Here is a 19,769-nt window from a genome sequence, read left to right as displayed (position 1 = left end):
CCCACGAGTCTTCCCTTTACAGACATGCCCACTTTATGATAATCACATGCAGTTTTGGGTAAAGTCATCGTCAAGTCAGCACACTGACACACTGACAGCTGTTGTTGCCTGTTGGGCTGCAGTTTGCCATGTTATGATTTGAGTATATTTTTGATGCTAAATGCAGTACCTGTGAGGGTTTCTGGACAATATTTGTCATTGTTTTGTGTTGTTAATTGATTTCCAATAATAAATATATACACACATTTGCATAAAGCAGCATATTTGCCCACTCCCATGTTGATAAGAGTATTAAATACTCCCTTTATTTTGAACTGATAAAAAATGTGATTAATTTGCAATTAATCGTGATTAAATATTTTAATCGATTGACAGCCTTAATTTAAACCAGAGGTTCACAAACTTTTTCAAATCAAGGACCCCTAAACTGACACAAATTAAACTGTCATCGTGTTACTTATAGATTTAATTATAGTGAAAATAAAGTATTCCCCTTTTTGCTGGGGGTCCCCTTGGAACCGCCTCAATGACCCCTGGGGGTCCCCGGACTTTGGGAACCACTGATTTAAACAACATTTCATTTTCTATTCACAATAAAGACAGTAAATACACAAATGTGTAAATAAGAGAACCGAGATGTAACAAAGTGCTTTTGATAGAGCTAACTATATTCCCTTGCTTACTGTCATTTGCTAAACTAGGCTGAACAGACAACACAACTGAATTGGGTGCAAAGAGATGATTTTATAATTAACCTCTCACTCTTAATATGACAGCACTGTTGAAAATATAAATAGCCAATCCAGAATTAGTAAATTAGAAACTGCATTGCTCGTTCTTGGAAAGGATTAGGGGCTTATTGCAATACTAAAACGCAAATACTGTCTGACTGATGTAAAGTTGTGGCCTGGAGAGGTAACACTGAACCAAGGAAATCAAACCTCGGCAGCAGCGTCGATGACATTGAATCATTTACCGAACCACCACTACAGTACACAGTCAAAGAGCAAGCCAGCAAGGCAGGCAGTGCTCTGGTCGCATGCATTTGAACTCACTGTTTAAATATGTTGAGGTTCCCGACATCGATCAGTCGGACTTTTTCCTGGGCTTGCGATCCACTGTACTGGACGACGCTCAACCCGGACTCATCAGGTGCAAACTGGAAAGAAAAGCAATGCATGGTGACCATGTGTTTTGGTCCGTGTGTGTTATGTCTACAAGCATGTGTTTTGCTCTGTCAACATTTCTGCGTCCCACCCATCCTGACTAATTATATCCAAACTGGAAGAGGAGAGTCACTGGAGAGACATTAAAGCAAGTTCCAAAACCCCAAGACAATTTCTTTCATTCACACTTTCTATTTTGAGGTCTGTTCTCAGGGCAACATCTCGGAAAACAGTTTTCGCAACGTTTTTTTGGTGTAATTTTGAATAAACAACACAATCCACAAAGGTCAAATGCCGGTTATCCTACAGAGGCTAGGCAAAAGATGGATGAATATGAAATATAGTGGAGTTAAACCGATTGTAGGCAGAATATTTTTGGCAACATTAGGCAGAAATTCCATATTAACCTTTTCAGCATATTATAATTCAAGTGTTCTGAGAGAAAACTAGACTTCTGCACCTCCTCTTGGCTCTGTTTTCAGGCTTTAAAACATCTAGCCCATGACGAGAAACTTTGGCCAATCACAGGTCATTTCAGAGAGAGAGCGTTCCTATTGGCTGTTCATTCAACGGAGGCAGCTGTCAATCACTCGTGAACTCCGATCAAACGGTCAAACTAGGCAGCGCTGATCAAATATGAATCAATATTCTGTTACTGTCTCATGCACTCCTGTCAGGATATAATGACCGTTTTATAAAAATAACTTTTTTAAAATCATATTTGCTCCATTTCTACCCACTGATGCTTTTAAACCAGAGATAAACAGCTCGGACATTACCTTGAGTTGCTGGTCTTTGCTCAGCCTGTCTATGACTGTGATGATAAAGTCTTTGGAGAGTTCAAAGTTTGAGGAGCCGATACTCTCTGAGCTGTCCACGATGAACGCCAGGTCCAAAGGTGCACACTTACACTCTGGAGACACACACATAAGCAAAACCAAAAAAGGATCAGGATAAGCCACGGAGCAAAAGAGAACATTCCAAATTATGACGGTGACTTTGTTTTAGATTGAGCACAAACTTACCACAACAAGCTGCGACGCGATTAGGAGAGGATGGGGGAAAGAAAAACACAAATCAAAGTTAATTAACTGGGCAGTAACAAAAAACATAACCTGCGTTACCCTCACATTCTTCAGGTTTCGATTGCTAATCAGGCCCAAAGTTGAAAAGGGCAAAGTGTTTAACGTGGAGTTCATGTGGCTTCATTTCAGTCGAGCGTTTCGACTTACAGCAGAGCTTCATGATGATGTCCAGAATTTCACATTCCTGAAGAGAGAGAGAGAGGGAGTACAATGTTACAGTACAGCAATGCACTGTTAAATCACATTACATAACTTTATGTAGACTAGACTGTTTCAAGCTGCTCCAGAATGAAAAATAAAACACTACAACGGTGATATTTTACTCAGAGGAGTCGTCGGTGCTCAGGAAATTGAATGTGTGGCTTTTGGACTGAACATACAGTATCAGTTTTAGAGTCAAAGCTAGCACAGCCTCGAGGGGGGACTTAAATCTGTGGTGCTTAGCCGACCTTTCCTGCGGGCGAAAAATGAGGGCGACGGTTCAGATTAAATGGACTGATAAGATTCTTTTTATACTCACATCAGTTCCTGGTGGTCCAGGAGGCCCAGAAGGTCCCTGAAGAGAGAGGAAGAACGAGGGAGAAGAGAAGATAGGGGGGGATTGAGTGATTCATAGATGTGTTTATCTGTTTCAAAAAGAACTGGCCAGACAAAAGTTAAGCTGGTCTGACTTCAAGATGACAGAATAAAAAAAATAAAAAGTGATTCTTTGGAAAAACCATTACTCCTTTGACTGCAAACCAGAATCCCTCAGTCATCGAAACCCACATCCACACCCACACATTTGGTATCTTTCTGCAAACAACATGTGAGAATCTTCCCAAAGTTCATTGCCACAGCGTTTTATTTTTATTTTTTCACTCGGCTGCAGGGAAACCATCTGTTTTGTTTTAACAGACATTGAACTCAGTTTAAGAGCATTCTTTTCGGTGACAAAGACGCCAGTGTAGCTTGCATGTGTGTGTGTGTGAGAGAGAGAGAGAGAGAGAGAGAGAGAGACTACCGTTAATTGCAGACGAGAGAAACTGTCTCGAGAATACATGACGCAAACTGTTCATACAGAAAAATATGCAGCAGAGACACAAGCCAGAGGAGAGGTGGAAAGAAGAGAGGAAAATAGGGAGAAGGAGGAGAGACAGAAAGTAGGGGAAAGTGTGAAAGGGTAGAGTTTAAGGAGAACATGTCTGCATGCACGATGTTATATTTAGATCCGATCTTTGTTCATCTTTTCACATGATCCAATACCACAAGATTTCACTTGCCAGTTGGTGAAAAGGAAAAGGAATTACACCATCTTTCCGACATACTGTAAGCCAAACTAAGGGATGCCATTTTCTTTTATGTCTTTGCATGCGGTTTGATGTTATGTTGAGTGGTGAGATTAGCTAACCTCAGCTCAGTTACTGGGATAAGTGTCAACCTCTGCCCACAGGTAGGGAAACACACAACCCTGGGTTACGAAAGGTCATGTGATATTCTGTATTTCTATATTCAATGTCAATGAATCCCATAAAAAGACCAAAACCAACAATTGATCCTACTAACAAGTAGCACCTGTGTTTTACAGCTTATTCCTCCTTGACACAGAGCTCCATTGTTGTCCAAAAACTATTAAAAACACATCAGTGAGCTATTATCATGAGCACAGGCACTGCAGTTTATTTTATTTACTGTTCTGGTGCTGTCAATACCTATTAGAGCACCAAATGTGTATTAATCCACAGCTGAAAATAGTTCCCAACAAATACAAATTTTCTCCTATTATTATTATTTCCACGAATACTTTTTTAAGTCTTTAGTGGGAGCAAAATGCTTGAGGCTGAGTAAGTCACACACACTAACACATTGTTGGTTTGGCTTTGTAAATATGTAAATTAAAATGTGACTAATCTATGCTAATCTAATATGGAGCTTTTTTCCTATCTTTAATCAAGAGCGTGGTCTTTCAATTTGAGAGCATGACTCATTGATTTCACGTTCAGATTTTGTAATGCTTTCCCTCAAAACCCTGTCCTCGCACTCAAGTAGCCTCTGCTTGCACTTGGATTTGCTCTGCTTCTGCTCAAACTGAATGCTCGTATGCACTCAAGATACGTTGTTGCTTACACAGATTTCCTGCGCTCCAGCATCAGCCCTTCTCCTCGCACTCGGGCTGCTGCTGTGCGCTTGTGAAGCTCTCAGATTTCTCCTCTGCTCTCGGATGTTTTGTGTGCAATAAGCCTGTCAAAATTCTCCAACCAATAGAATGCCAGGCGTAGCGTTGACCAATGAAATGATCCCTGCCTTGTTGCAGGTGTGTCCTCAAGGAAATGTAGCCTCTCTATGGCCTCTATCTACTTGGCATGGAGAGGAGGTTGTGTTGCTCTGGCTCTATCTATTTGGCGTGGAGAGGAGGTTGTGTCGCACTGGCCCTATCTAGCTGGCATGGAGAGGAGGTTGTGTTGCTCTGGCTCTATCTATTTGGTGTGGAGAGGAGGTTGTGTTGCTCTGGATCTATCTAGCTGGCATGGAGAGGAGGTCGTGTTGCTCTGGCTCTATCTACTTGGCATGGAGAGGAGGTCGTGTTGCTCTGGCTCTATCTACTTGGCATGGAGAGGAGGTCGTGTTGCTCTGGCTCTATCTACTTGGCGTGGAGAGGAGGTCGTGTTGCATTGGCTCTCACATATGTTCACATTACATGTATTCATTTTTGGTCATATGGATTTTCTATGTTGTATTTTCACTACGTTGTTACTCTGTGCACACGACATCTATTGCACATTTGTCCATCCTGGAAGGGGGATCCCTCCTCTGTTGCTCTTCCTGAGGTTTCGTACCTGATGGGCGGTTACTCTTTAACTGGGCGCATCCACTTCCGCCCTCCAAAGCTTTATTATATGTACTTCCCCTTGCTTTCTTTTCAACTTTTTGGAATAAGAGGACAGTTAATATATAAACCAGCACCTGTACTTTTGTTTTTTTTACTGCTCTCAAATTGAAAGATCACGTTCTTGAATAAAGATAAAAAAAAAACTCTACAATCTTTAACATAATGTTCTCTTGATGGTATTTACAACAGTAAAACAGTAAAATGACCCCAAAACTATGTTTGAATGTCAGAGTAGGTTAAGGGTTTAGAGGGAGGGGTCTGCTTTATATGTGTGGACAGCAGTCCCTCCAGAGTCTCAACTTGCACACACACACACACAGTCAGCTCATGCTGGGGCTCCATGGTATTCTTACCGGATTGCCCTCGGGTCCTCGGTGACCTTTGGCCCCTTTAGGTCCTCCAGGTCCTGGGTCGGTGTTCTGTGAAAAGAGAAAATTAAAGGAGATTGAGAGAGAGGCCCATACATGCAATGAGTTTCTTTCTCTTTGTTTTTACAAGAGTACAAGGTGCTACAAGGATGGAAACACTTTATAGTTATACTACAATGTTTTTATACGGTCTCTATGTTGAATGTGTACTGCTATAAAAATCAGTCACGGTCTGGGGCGTAATTTAATTCTTTTATGACATGATGACAGCTTTGTGTCCTATAGGTATGTTTTATAAATTAGGAAGTCTTCATATGGCTGCAGGCCAGCTATGTGCATGTGCTGCTTCTCTTCTCGTCTTTAGTAACACTCAAATCTTTTCACGGCATTACTGACAGTGTTAGCCATGATCAGCCTGCAGTACAACTGTACTGTTGTACTGTTCAATCCATTGCATTGAATAAGGCTTGGTGCTTAAAAAATTATATTAAAAAAATGTCTAATACTGGATTGACTATTGCTATAAATACTTAGTTCTGCCAAAAAAAGGTGGTACTAAACAGGCCTTTAGTTTTTTTTCTGACTGGGAAGTCATAGGAAGCCACTCAAGTGAAAACTGACTTGGTGTCTTTGATTTGTCTTTGATAAGAATTCTTGCTGCTGTATTTGGGGCTGCTACTGAATTTGTAATGCTGCAATTTGTAAGGTCTGAGAAGAAAACATCACGGTAGTCTAGTCTGGATAACAGACGCGTGAATGAAATTATGCACCTGACTACAAATGGACATAACAGAGAAGGTTGAAAGCTTGAGGACGTCATTCATGTGTTGAAAAAGAAGTTCTCCAACAGCTAAACGGTGGTTTAACAACACTCAGTTTGGAGAAATAATCTGGACCACCTGGTGGGATAGCAATGTAAATCCGGGTGTCATCAGCATAAAAACGGAAATTTACATGAAATTCATGGCGGATGTGACCAAATAGGGGCATAACACAGTGAGAAAAGTAATGGTCCTTAAATGGAGTCTTGAGATACTGCCACTGGAAAGAATGTGACAATGAGAGAAAGTGTTTTATAGATTACAGTGCGTGTTCAGGGGGTTGGATGATATAGTTAAATTATTCTATCACAGAAAATATAATTTTGTATCACGATAGCAATATATTGTGATATAGTACATGTTTTGGAATAGGGATGCTCATTTTGAAAGATTTTCTTAACCGATAACCGACCCTCATTAACCGATTATTAACCGTTAACTGACAAGATTTGTGCCTCGTACCAGCTGCAAGAGCACAACAGATATTCGTTGATGGTAGTCCCCAGTTCACCCGTCCAGGAACGTTAATTTAGCACTTTTGCATTTATCTGGTGGCTGCAGTTACAAAGTTACTTTGCAGATCAAAATTTTTGCTGAACATGTGAAAACCTTGTGGGTGTGCAGGGCCTTTAACTAAAAAGTTCAGCCAATATTTGACTGTATTTCATTTAGGCTTATCTGAAATGTCAAAAAGGGCTACAGTATATGTCACAAGACGTAGCGCTTTTTAGAAAATGGAATGAACACATCGGAACAGTTTCAAAGAGTAGAGTCAGTCTGAGAAAAGCCTCTGAATCCAGTTCAAATCTTAATTGAGGCCAGGTCTGGTCCTGTCTGGCTCACTTATCTGCCACACCAGCAAGGCTGCAGGGACAGAGAGAGTAGCCGAAGCCCCTGCAGCTGCTGCTCTCTGACCCACAGCTGATCGCTGTGAGATTACACTGATGTGTGGAGAATAAAGAGCTTAAACACTGAAAATCAAGTTCCATCTTCCTACAGACACTGTTACACACTATAAAGGTTCTCTATGCGATATCCAGAGCATTAATATAGTATATATATAATTGTCTATGTAAAGATATAGAGGAGTAATGTCTACCTGAGCAGAGGATGAAGCCGGGCCGACAGCACGTACCTTTTAGTGTATGTTCGTGCATGTGAGCGTGCCCTACTGGCGTCATCACGAAAGCGTAGCACCCACCCTCCAGCCCCCCAGGTTAACACTGTCAGCTCTGTCAGCATTGTTGCGGTTGTTAGCACCGTTAGCTGCGAGCCACTGGCTCAGCCGTCGCCATGTTGAGAGCCGTGCGGAGGCAATAGATATGCTCCAAATCTCGCATTTAGTAGCTTTAGAGAAATGTGGACATCGTGGTTTGAGGAAGTTGGCAGACAGCTGCAGAGAATTTCAAATTGATGCAAAATTGAGAGCGGATACCGCGCATAATGGAGTTATGAAACAGCTTTCAAAATGTCCTGCAAACACATGTGCAGATTCAAGGGTAGCAGATGTTTTAAAGAACGTATTTACTCACGTACAATATTGAACTCTTTAACAAGCTCATTTTTTAGAAAGAGCTGCATGTATTTCTCTTCAGCAAAAAAAAACTGAGAAGGTTTTGAAAAGTTTTGTCTACACAGTTTCTCTCCTCTCTGCTCCAAATACGTTTTGATTGATAGTCACATAAATATGTTATTTGTAACTCAACGTGCCGGACAGAAATGAAATGCAGCGAGAGATAGAGGGTCACAAATCATCACAATTAATTCATTTTACTTTTTGATCGGAGCTGCAAGCCGACTCAAACTAGCAGATATGCACTGCTGCTATACAACCACCGACCTACAGTGGACAGATATGAAAGAGAAAGAGAGACAGAGAGCGAAGGTAATGCCAACCACCTGGCTTTTAACTCACACACACACACACACACACACACACACACACACACACACACACACACACACACACGCATAGTTGCTGTCAGCCTTGAATAAGTACAGACACACACACACATGCACATACCTGTATATACACACACGTTTCCTATTACTACACGCTCTCAACTTCAAACACTCTGATGTAAAGAACATGGGCCATATCATCCACAGTTACACACACGTCCTGACCCCGACTCAGATTTGACGACACACAGCCAGATGTGACCGTTTGTCGTACCTTGACGAATATATCGTGTATATTATCATTCCACAGTGCGTTAGCTAACAAGTTAAAAAGGTGAACAAGTCAAAAGATCCGTCTCCACCTTTATTTTCTCTGACACACTTCTGTGTGTACCCCCCCGAGCCCTCTGACCAGGGAAAGTGCAGGCAACAAAGTACATGCCTGCACAGTGTGAAAATATTTAAACAATTTAAAGTCCTGTCGCTCAAAAATCACAATGAAACCAGCGGCATTAGGCTCTTTGGATATGTTGTTGGCCAGTTTGGTGTCTCATGATTTCAAGTCAAACTGGTAACTGTTTCTTCCATTGTACTGTCCAAAACAGCGAGTGTAAAACTCGTGGAAACAAACGAGTGATTGTTCAGAGAAACGGATATAACCGACTGTTAATAGAGAAAATAAGAGTTGGATGAATGCCTCTAGGGATAAGTGAAGTTTAATGGATTCAGGTTTTTTTTTTTCCAATGAGATGATCTTATTATGTATTTTTATAAAGGACATGGTCATGGACTGAACAATGGAACAGCAGCAGGGGGAAGATTAGAGATATTTTGTTAAAGGCAATAGTTTGACATTTTGGGATATGCGCTCGTTCGCTTTTATGCCAAGAGTTAGATGAGAAGATTGATACCAATCTCATGTATTGCCAAGTTAGCTTAGTTTAGCATAAAGCCTGGAAACAGGGGGAATCAGTTAGCCTGGCTCTAGGGGTCACTGCTTCAGGCAAAAATAAAAAGTCAGGCAGATAACCTCCCGTAAACTCTTCATTTGTTGTATGAATTAAACAAGATTATGTCTCAAAGTTACTACGAGGAACTTTACGAGGACCTACAAAAGTTAACAAGACCATCAGCGAAAAGATAGGCTATTTCTATTTAGTTATTCTTAATGCTGGTCATCGGTGCCACCGGGTCCGATTCTAGAGAATTCAGACAAAATCATGCAGGTTCACCAGAAACTCCTTCAGCTCAGACTCCAGCAACCAGCCCACCGCGGACAGACCCAAATCCGGCTTCTCTGCTGCCTTCGACCTGCAGTCGGATCTCCGGCGGGAGGGACTCTGGTGCTCGGAAACACTACCGCTTTTGTCCACAGGGACCGCCAAAATCAACACAAAATTAAAGTTCCTCGTAGTAACTTTAAAGGTGCAATTCATATCGTTGTATTTACGCAACGTTGTTTTTAAGCAACGTTGTTTTTAAGCAACGTTGTTTTTAAGCAACGTTGTTTTTAAGCAACGTTGTTTTTAAGCAACGTTGTTTTTACGCAATGTTGTTTTTACGCGACGTTGTTTCACGCGACGTTGTTTCACGCGACGTTGTTTCACGCGACGTTGTTTCACGCGACGTTGTTTCACGCGACGTTGTTTCACGCAACGTTGTTTCACGCAACGTTGTTTCACGCAACGTTGTTTTACGCAACGTTGTTTTACGCAATGTTGTTTTACGCAACGTTGTTTTTACGCAACGTTTTTTAACGCAACGTTGTTTTACGCAACGTTGTTTTACGCAACGTTGTTTTACGCAACGTTGTTTTACGCAACGTTGTTTTACGCAACGCTGTAACAACGCTGTAACAACGCTGTAACAACGTTTGTTACATTACGTAAGAAAGTCTGCTATGATCGGTTATTTATTTACAAGAGTTACGTTGTTACGGTTGCTGCAGTTGTTACAATTCGCGGTTACGTTATTACGTTAATTATTTTAACACAAACTATGTTTTTTTTTCTAAACTTAACCAAGTAGTTTTGTTGCCTAAACCTAACCAATCGTTTCACAACGTTAAACATGTGGCATTGTGTGTTTCTGCAAGCGTGATATGAGGCTAAAATGAAACATATTCATGAAATATATTTTTGTTTCAGACACCTCGACATTCAACGTATCCTGTGGTTTGCAGAATCGTACAAGGTCAACATTTTTTCTGACAACTGGGTTGATACAGTACAATAGTTCATAGATTACGTTCTAATCTAACAAATATCTTTATAATGCATTTCTCTTGTGTTGGTCTTTCACATTACTAAGACTGTAGAAGTGTAAAATATAATAGACTACGTCAAATTATACCAAGGGACATACATGAGGGGGTCCCATGTACATTTTCTATCTTGTAAGGGGTCCGTGGCTGAAAAAAGATTGAGAACCTCTGCATAAGAGGACCATATGGGTGATTGTGTATGTTTTTTCCCATCTACTTTACATTCCTGACAACCATTTTCCAAAGCTCACCACGAGTTTATAGACTAATTTGGGCGTGGTGTTGATTATTTATATTTCCGTAAGGGGAGCAGTCTAGATAAAGTCAATGGAGCAAAACAAACTTCAAGTCGCACTAGCAAGTTTGAAATCAAGAAGATTTTGGGAAATGTTTTAAGTTGGTGATATGGCACTTTACAATCAAGCTGAGGTTTACGGTCCTTTAAACATATCTGTAGAATCAGTTAGAGAGGTTATGAGATGTTTCCTGTATGCTGCTGTCACTACTCAAGGACAAGCACAATAAGGAAAAGGTAAACACTGGAAAGACTGGGTGAATTATACTCACATTGAGAGCACACATCTAATCCTGCTCTGTGCTACAGAACCACAAGTTCCTGATGAGTGGTAAACTGAACTGACACTGTAAATCCAAAGTTTACAACGTGTGACTCCTCTCGAAGAAAAGAGGGTCTGGGTGCGCTGATGTTCGGATGAGAGAAATTACAAACGTGTGTTTATGCCGTGAAACATGAACCTTGGAAATGCAATTATTTTAAAGTTAACGTGAACAACTTAAACTCGGGGTTAAAGTGTTAAAACGGGCACACTATATGGAAACGGGTGATCACACACATGTACGGTTGCTATGCACACTCGCTCACACACACACCAACAAAATGATGCTGTCCCTTCATCGTTTCTGCTCATTTCCTGGTATCCTTGACAACGACATATACACAGCTGCATCTGCTCAAAGCCCTCTTCCCCAAAGACACACACACACACACACACACACACACACACACACACACACACACACACACACACACACACACACACACACACACACACACACACACACACACACACACACACACACACAAAAAATGTGTTCAGATCTACTTAAGAAAGCATTTCCAGCTGCAGAACAGAAGGAGAGTGTAAGAGCGAGATGGCTGGACTTAGCAAAATAAGAGTAAAATATGTGAGGGGCTAAAGCAGAAAAACAAAATGAAAGACTTATTATGTATTATTCTAAGCGTTAAAAAAGACCAATAAAAAAGAAATATGTATTATGCGCCAATAAAACGAGACACGTGACTCACATCCTGTCAGCACTCTCTGCCAAGAAGGGATTTAGGAAAGATAGAAAATGAGATCAAGAGCGAGGAGCAACTGCAAAGAGGAGACAAGTCAGAAGCGGACACTCACATCTGTGCCTGGTTCTCCGGCGTCTCCATCGTCTCCTTTGGGTCCAGGGGTTCCCCTGCCACCCTGAAGGTAACGCAGCAAAATGTCAGAGGTCAAGTGAGCATGACAATTTCACACCGTTGGCAGTGAACTTCAAACATGGACGCTCATATTCAGTGTAGACATGTAAATGTAGAGCTTAGCTCATATTCCTAAAGAATATATCTGTTGTGAACACATGTCTGCCCAACAACTGAATTCTAATTAAAGTGAAAGTTAAAATAGAAATTTGAAAGACAACTTACCGGCTCACCAGCGTCTCCGCGGGGCCCGGGATAACCCTAACAAAAAAGACAAATGTTCAGAATCTACAAAATGTCCATGGAGGACAGTGTGTCACACGACATGCAGTAACTATTAACACTCACCTGGAAACCAGGACAACCTGCAGTGCCATTTCCTGGAGCACCATCTCCTCCCTGAAATTAAGAAAGAGATACTCTTACATACACACACACATACAGAAACCTCTTGGCAGCGAATATGATGGATGGCACACATCTGTCTCCCACACATCTGTCTCCCACACTCACCCTCTCCCCCATCTGGCCTCTGTCTCCCGGAGCTCCTTTGATTCCTCTCGGTCCTTTTTTTCCCTTGGTGATGAAAGGATTGATAAGATTAGAAACATGTGAAATGTGACGTGCCGTGTGTTTGTTGAAAACATTTGGATGTTGCCAAGACATTGTGTGTGTGTGAACAAAACAATCGACATGTACTGTAGCAGAATGGCTTGAAGGGTTTACGTAACAATCATTTAATGCAATCTGTTACAGGTTGTCGTTGGCCGATCGCCTGGATCGTGTAATAATGTGTGTAATATACATGATTTATGATAATAACAGGCTATTTTTTATTGCAGTTCATACAGTAAACTGCACATTTTTATGGATTTTGGATTTAAATCAATGGCGTTGGAGCTCCTCCGGTTTAGGATTTCAAATCTTAAAGCCCCTGAAAAAGCAGCTTCAAATCGTCAGTATTTCTCTATAACATTAATGACTTAATAAGCACTGTTTGAAAAACATCTTCTTCTATTACTTCTTATGAGTTAAACACTCAAAATCTCTTAAGCTGAGTTATCTGTAACATAAAAAATTCATTAGGGGCCTTGTTTGATCAGATTTAATTAACAGTGACCTCACAACCCACCAACTGTCATCAGATTCTGATTCAAACGTCGCTAAATCCTGATTGGTGCACAGACGTATGTGACATCACCTTTTTTCCAACTGAGCCACGCCCACTTGAAACGAGGAGAAGAGGTCAGATGACATCACTGTTCTAACATGTGTTCAAGTGGGATCGCGTCACTAACAGTAAGAAGCTGAATGAGTAAATGTGTTTTCAGTGCCTTTAAGCGTAATGTACGCTTATCAGTGATCCATGTGTGTGTGTGTGTGTGTGTGTACGTCCTGTTGGACTCACTTCAGGTCCAGGTGAGCCTTCATCTCCCCTGTAGCCAGGAGACCCGGCCTTGCCAGACTCGCCCTGGAAAACAACAACACCGTTAATGAGACACAGTTAAAACACTTTCTCCAACAAAAACAACCACATAAAGCACACTGAAAAAAACTGGCAACGTGCTTTGACACCATTTTGAACCAACACAACCTACAAACACAAAGTCCCACCGCATGTTCGGGACATCTTTTAAGACTTTTTCATTGATTGTATTCTGTTCATATTCTGAACTAACTTTTTAACACCATGTTTTAAAAAAAATAAAATAAAGATATGACAATGGTTATAGTTATCATTCACAACTACGGCTCCCATGAGTCTTTGGCATTGGCAAAGTATTACAATTTGACGGCAAGTGAAACAGAAGCTAGCCGGAACTGTCTCAAACTTACGAGTTACTTAAAGGGAAATACACCCATTTTCAAAATTCATACATGTTATTCCTATGGTCTAAGACAGCCCAAAAATATTAGTAAACATGAACAATGTTCTCCCAAATCCAAAAACCAGACTAAAATCAGTCTCCCATTCATTGTCTATGGAGCAGCTCCAGACTTTGTACCCGATGACATCACAAGTTTGAGTTTTAGCACTCTAGTTTTTGAGAATGTATGTTGTTGCATGTATGAATTTTGAAAATGGGTGTAGTTCCCCTTAAATACGAGGTTGGAAATCTGTTTTTTACTGCCCTCTCTGGTTGACAGTTGCAAGGCAACAGACCAGTAACCACACCCAGCAGTGATGTCACAGTGTCCTGGAGTACACCTGTACATCACTGCAGCAAGGTGAGGAGTTAAACCACTGGAGGTCAGCAAAAACAAGATTTACAGTCTCTGCTAGGTGATTCATTAAAGACACATTCTTTCAATTAAAATATCATAACTTCTCATTTCCATTTATTTGGCCATCATTTCTATTGATTATAATAGCATTGTACTAAGATCTGGCAACACGGCAGCATCCTTGCAACAGTAAATTGAAGCATTAGTTGCTAGCTGATTTGGTAATCTGTCAACTAGATTAATCTGAAATTCTACAGAAGTGATTATTTTTATGTATGGATTTTTTTTTTTAGCTCAAGTGTCACATCCTAATCAGAATAAGATCACAGCTTGTCAATTTGTGATCAATTCAATGAGTTAATTGTCCACAGATCTGCCGCTAGCATCGTTAGCCTCCCATTAGCCTGTTTTGAAGTTGAAGTTTCACATAGTTTTTAACATGTTGACGCAACATTGCAACATTTTAGGTGAAACACTTGTTTGGAATCAGGTAAGAAGATCGATGCTAAGGTCATCTCTGTGCATTCATGGTTGAGATTGAGACATGGTCAACCTAGCTTAGCACAAAGACAAGACTGGACGCATGGGGAAACAGTTACGTGTTAAAGTGAGCTCTGCCAAAAGTGAAAAAAGTACTCCTTCCAAACGTTCAAAGCTGCCTGATTTACACATTGTATCTTGTGCATTTGACGCATAATTTATAGAAATGCAAAACAAGGCGTTGTAGTTAATAAAAGGATTTAAGCTTTTTTGACTGGAGCTATTTCCTGGCGAACAACAGCTGGGTCCAGCTGCTGCATGCAGCGCCTCAGTCCTGTCCTAACAGTGAAGTCCCACTGTTGAAATGGAACAAATCACTTGAATATGTAAATAGGAAAGTTTTAGAGTTCCTGGAGGCCAATTTTTTAAACTTTTGTTCAAGGCTAACTGTTTGCCCGTTTCCAGTGTCTGCTAAGCTGGGCTGAATCAAAACCGGACCTATCTATGTACTGGATGCACAGAGTTGAATTCTCATCTGACTCATCTGAAATTAAAGAGGACCTATTGTGCTTTTATGCGTTTTCCCTTTCCTTTAGTGTGTTATATAGTGTTTTTGTGCACGTAAAAGGTCTGCAAAGTTACAAAGTCCAAAGTCCCCACAGTAACAATGCTCATGGACTGCCTGAAACGCCTCGCTTTAAGTCCCGCCTTTTCTTCCGTAACGTGGTGATGTCACCAAGTCACACATTTGCATAATACCTGCCTAGCAACTAGTTTGGCACGCCCTCAAACAAAGCTAGTTAGAGCGGAGCCGGAGCAGAGTCCGAAGAGTTTGGTTGGGTTGACCAATCACAACAGTGGGCCAGCTCACCAATAAGTCAGAATAAGCTATTTGCATAAATATCAGAGTGCTTCTTTAATTTCAAGTTTATTTCAATTAAGTGCTGTACACATTTAATACAGTGTACTATGGCTCATTTAATGAGTGCAAATGATGTCCAGCACATTACTGTATGTGAGGATACCGTTTTTTCCTGAGTGTTATGAGGTAGGCCCAACATGTCAGTTATTCCATGTTTTCTGTACTATTCAGTCCTTTGCTATTCATTCAGCTCTGATGAGGAGAGGAGGCCCAGCAGAAAGCACAAAAGAGCCATTGAAAGTTCTGACATCACGGAGGTTACCACAACTAATGCTTGTAACGTATTATTATTATTACACTGCCTGGTGCCTTATAAAGAAAACCATACTGAGGCTTTGGCTCGAGCCGACGGAGAGAAGAACTGAGTCAGAGGGGAAAGACTGAGTGTAGATGTTCCCAGGAGGAGTAGAAACTGAGAACGAGAGAGGGGAGAGGCAGCCAGGTTCGCCTCTGTTTAAGCTTCTGCCCAATCTACTCCCCCCCTCAACATGAAATATGAATGCACATGCACATGCACGCACGCTAGGAAGCATACGCGCACTCAGGCACAAGTTCCCCTCTCCGACTGGAAAAAAAGAGGATGCTGCCAGAGGGAAAAGTGGGTGGTTCGTACTTGGGACTGTGCCGCCTCCTGAACCTCTAAACAACAGGCTAATGAACAGTGGTACTGTAGCTCCTGTGTGTCTATGTAAATGTGTGTGTGATTATATTTGAGTGTGTCTTACAGGGTCTCCGTTGGGGCCAGCTGTGCCCTCCCTCCCCTGATCTCCACGGGGTCCTGGCTCCCCCTGGTAAGGAAAAGAACAAATGTAAAAAGCTATAGGCATTCAAGACAGTAATAATAGACAAGAGAAGCAGACAGAGCCAAGTTTTAAACAAAGTTAGATCAGTAGGAGTACATGGGGAATTACTTTATAAAAACACCATTCCATTAAGACCAGTGCGGTTAAAGTTGACTCAATACATCTGCCAAACAGCATTTCCCATGAATTTCTAAGGAGGAAGGTCTAATCTTCATCCCTACTCATCATCATCATCCTTATCATCACTTACCGCATCTCCTCTGGGACCCCTGTTCCCACGAGATCCTTGCTCTCCCTTCTCTCCAATTAGTCCCTACAAGAGATTTCAAAGATGTCAACTCATATTTTGGCGGCTGTCACGAACACAAACACACTCATTTAAAGTCAATATTAATCTTATATTTACTCCCTCGCCGCGTTTCCCATCCCCTCCAGGTGCGCCCTGAAACACACACACACATAACAGGATGTTAGACGAGCCATCAGAGATCACAAAGTTGATGTTTCTTGGCGTTGTCGGCAGCTTCATCGCTTACATCATCACCGCGCTCTCCTTTGTCCCCGTTGCTTCCGAGAGGGCCCTGATCACCCTGTCATGACACAGATATTCACACATGTATTATCATATTTCTTGCTTCGTACAGATCTGTCTCTTGTATTCATTCTCTTCGCACTGATTTACCGGAGGACCCAGCGGGCCATAGTTTCCAGGCCTTCCTGGTTCGCCGTCTCTTCCAGTATCTCCCTGAAACAAGCATACGATGTCTTATAACAGACCAACGAAAAGGCTTTTTGAAATCTTCAAGAGCACAGGTTTATATTTCTTTCATATATCTTACTTTTCCTCCTTTCAGTCCATAAGGACCAGGGTCTCCCTTTGGTCCAGGCTCTCCCTGCAGGCCCTGGAAGCAGAAAACACAGTCTCTCAGTACATGATCACAAGCAGCTGAAGCCACAACACTCAATCTCGGTGGCCCACCGTGCACGTACGCACACGTATGCGTGTGTGCTTGTTTACAGTATGACTATATGGCTTCATTTAAACAATCTGACAGCAGGGAATGTAAACGCGGCAGTGATTAAGAGCCAACGGCTTCAGTCCGCCTGCAGCAAGGCGCGATGCTGGTCAGGGCTGCACCGAGGGAGGTATTCCTAAACATGCAACTGTGGCTAATGGCTAATCTGTAAACAATGTGTCTGAGCCTCAGGCAGAAAGGGAAATGGCTGAGTGTGTGTGTCTGTTCAAGAGAGACACCAAACTAGAAAGACTCACAGAGTGTGTGTGCCCTAACACCTACACATCTGTGTATTTGCAGTCGTTAAACCTGATGTCAGTGTCTTGATTCAGTGTTTGGTTCCCATCTGGTTGGGATTCAAACGGTCTGCAATGTGTGACATTAGCGCAACTAGGCCGAAATGCAAGACCGTAACAGTGGGATTACGAGATGTACGACTCACGTCTGATCCAGGAGATCCTTTACAGCCGGAAAGACCAGAGAAACCAGCTTCACCCTAATGAGGAAAACCAGAGAAACATATCTTCAAACAACTTTATAAGATCAACAAAAGAAAGACAGCCAGATAACCAGAGCTTATATTGTTTGGATGTTCGGGTCTATAACTCACCTTGCGTCCATCGGTTCCATCATTTCCCCTTAGACCTTTGTCTCCCTGGGATGTAGCGAGAGATAAAGAAGATTTAGTGGAAGAGAATAAAAGTGATAGAAGAATAATTTAACCATTAACTTTCAGAGCAATCACAGACAGGAGAGCAACCCTATGGAGGAAGAGCTCACCTTGAAGCCTTTGTGTCCTCTTTCACCCTGCAGAATACACACACAACGTGAGTCAGCCATGGATTATACAGTACAGCAACCCTCGAACATCTTGTTTAAGTATACTTTTTGTGTTTTTGTGTTCTGATAGTACCTTTCCTCCTCTGCCACCACGGTCTCCCTGGAAACAGAAATACACACGTCAGAATAATCATCATCACACGCAGCAAAAAGAAATACATTATAAATACATTCAGGCTTACGTTTGCGAATGTTTCCTCCAACAAACTTCCTGTTTTTTTTCTGGGTAATAAACATTTCTTTGAAGCTTAAAAGGTGGATAAGGGCCATCACATGGAAATGGCTGCAGACAAAACCTCCAACAAAGGAGGACTGGACTGGCATGGAGAAACTGACCTTTATCTTTAGACTACAATATGAACATATGTAAAACACTGTAAAACAGTGGCCTATAATACGTGCCTATAATGGTGAGTTCACACCAAGAGCGAAGCAAACTTTTTGTGCTGCACGATTACATACAAAGTCAAGGCAAAGAGATGCAAATTTGCGCCGGGCGACTGTGAATGGCGCAACGCGAACACGTGTCATTTGTGTATTCACAGGAGCTGAAATATTTCAACTCGAGCGAGAAATTGACGCAACGCTGTGACGCGAAAGCTTATCAGCATTGAGATTCTCCTCCTGTCGTCGCTGACATCCTGACGTTGCTGAATCAGAAATAGAGGAAAAAAATATTGTATCTGTTTGTGGGCACCCAGAGCTACGATAGTACATCATATCTGTACAGAGACCGGTGACTCTGTGTATAAATGTATGTGTATAAACCACAGATTGACGTATTTATGCCTAAATGACTTAATCTTGAGAGTTTATGGAGCAGCTGCATAGCCTGGCACTGATTGATCTGAACTCCATTCAGAAAACAAGCAATTTAAAAGTTGTTTGCTTGACAAAGCATGAATTCAGACTTTTTACAAATCGGCATCATTATGGCATCATTATATTTCGGCATAGTTTTGATCCGTTTATTGCAATAAATCACAGCACAATCTGTTTATGTTGGCTTCGTACCGCAGTAGCGACGTGTGGCTTGCTAGATACAGTGAAATGGTACTGTATGTGAAACACAGCTCGTCGCCGGGTTATGTTATGAACCCACACGAGATGGCGTTTGGTTTTCTGACATATCTGGGAATTGCACAACATGTGCAAAGCAGCAACAGTGATTATTTCTTCCATGGTTGATGGCGGAAAGAAAAGTTGTTGGTAGCTATGGAGACAAGCTTCTTTTCTCCGGCATGTCGAGCGCTAATGAACACAAAAGTTACCGGCGGTCAAACTCACGCGAGTAAAGCGAGGCGAAAATTCGCTTCGCTCTTGGTCTGAACACAGCATAAGATGTAACCCATTACGTATGTCACTTAAAGACTCTGTTCCTGTTCCCAGCATTGTTTCACTCTACCTTCATTCCAGTGTAACCAACAGGACCAGGATCTCCAACGTTGCCCTGTAACATAGAGATAGAAATATTAGATCATCTGAATGACACGTCCATTAAGCCTGCATGACAAAT

General features: G+C 41.7%; 1 protein-coding gene across 1 annotated transcript in view; it reads right to left on the bottom strand.

Annotated features, from left to right (window-relative positions):
• Positions 1 to 19,769, bottom strand: part of col6a1 (collagen, type VI, alpha 1) — a 32,829-nt gene that overhangs the window by 5,578 nt on the left and 7,482 nt on the right. Inside the window, exons 10-31 of the mRNA XM_074650414.1 lie at positions 19,659 to 19,703; positions 18,327 to 18,353; positions 18,194 to 18,220; positions 18,024 to 18,068; positions 17,856 to 17,909; positions 17,237 to 17,299; positions 17,080 to 17,142; positions 16,934 to 16,987; positions 16,804 to 16,839; positions 16,648 to 16,710; positions 16,320 to 16,382; positions 13,375 to 13,437; positions 12,480 to 12,542; positions 12,315 to 12,365; positions 12,192 to 12,227; positions 11,908 to 11,970; positions 5,474 to 5,539; positions 2,772 to 2,807; positions 2,399 to 2,435; positions 2,192 to 2,200; positions 1,946 to 2,079; positions 1,056 to 1,159 (exon numbers count right to left, since the gene is read on the bottom strand). Of these exons, the coding sequence (XP_074506515.1) occupies positions 1,056 to 1,159; positions 1,946 to 2,079; positions 2,192 to 2,200; positions 2,399 to 2,435; positions 2,772 to 2,807; positions 5,474 to 5,539; positions 11,908 to 11,970; positions 12,192 to 12,227; positions 12,315 to 12,365; positions 12,480 to 12,542; positions 13,375 to 13,437; positions 16,320 to 16,382; positions 16,648 to 16,710; positions 16,804 to 16,839; positions 16,934 to 16,987; positions 17,080 to 17,142; positions 17,237 to 17,299; positions 17,856 to 17,909; positions 18,024 to 18,068; positions 18,194 to 18,220; positions 18,327 to 18,353; positions 19,659 to 19,703 (1,202 nt within the window). The remainder of the gene's footprint in view (positions 1 to 1,055; positions 1,160 to 1,945; positions 2,080 to 2,191; positions 2,201 to 2,398; positions 2,436 to 2,771; positions 2,808 to 5,473; positions 5,540 to 11,907; positions 11,971 to 12,191; positions 12,228 to 12,314; positions 12,366 to 12,479; positions 12,543 to 13,374; positions 13,438 to 16,319; positions 16,383 to 16,647; positions 16,711 to 16,803; positions 16,840 to 16,933; positions 16,988 to 17,079; positions 17,143 to 17,236; positions 17,300 to 17,855; positions 17,910 to 18,023; positions 18,069 to 18,193; positions 18,221 to 18,326; positions 18,354 to 19,658; positions 19,704 to 19,769) is intronic.

Source organism: Sebastes fasciatus, chromosome 11 (assembly GCF_043250625.1).
Source record: "Sebastes fasciatus isolate fSebFas1 chromosome 11, fSebFas1.pri, whole genome shotgun sequence".
Lineage (NCBI taxonomy): Eukaryota > Metazoa > Chordata > Actinopteri > Perciformes > Sebastidae > Sebastes > Sebastes fasciatus.
Note: the sequence above shows the minus strand (reverse complement) of the source record. Positions and strands in the feature narration are given on the sequence as shown.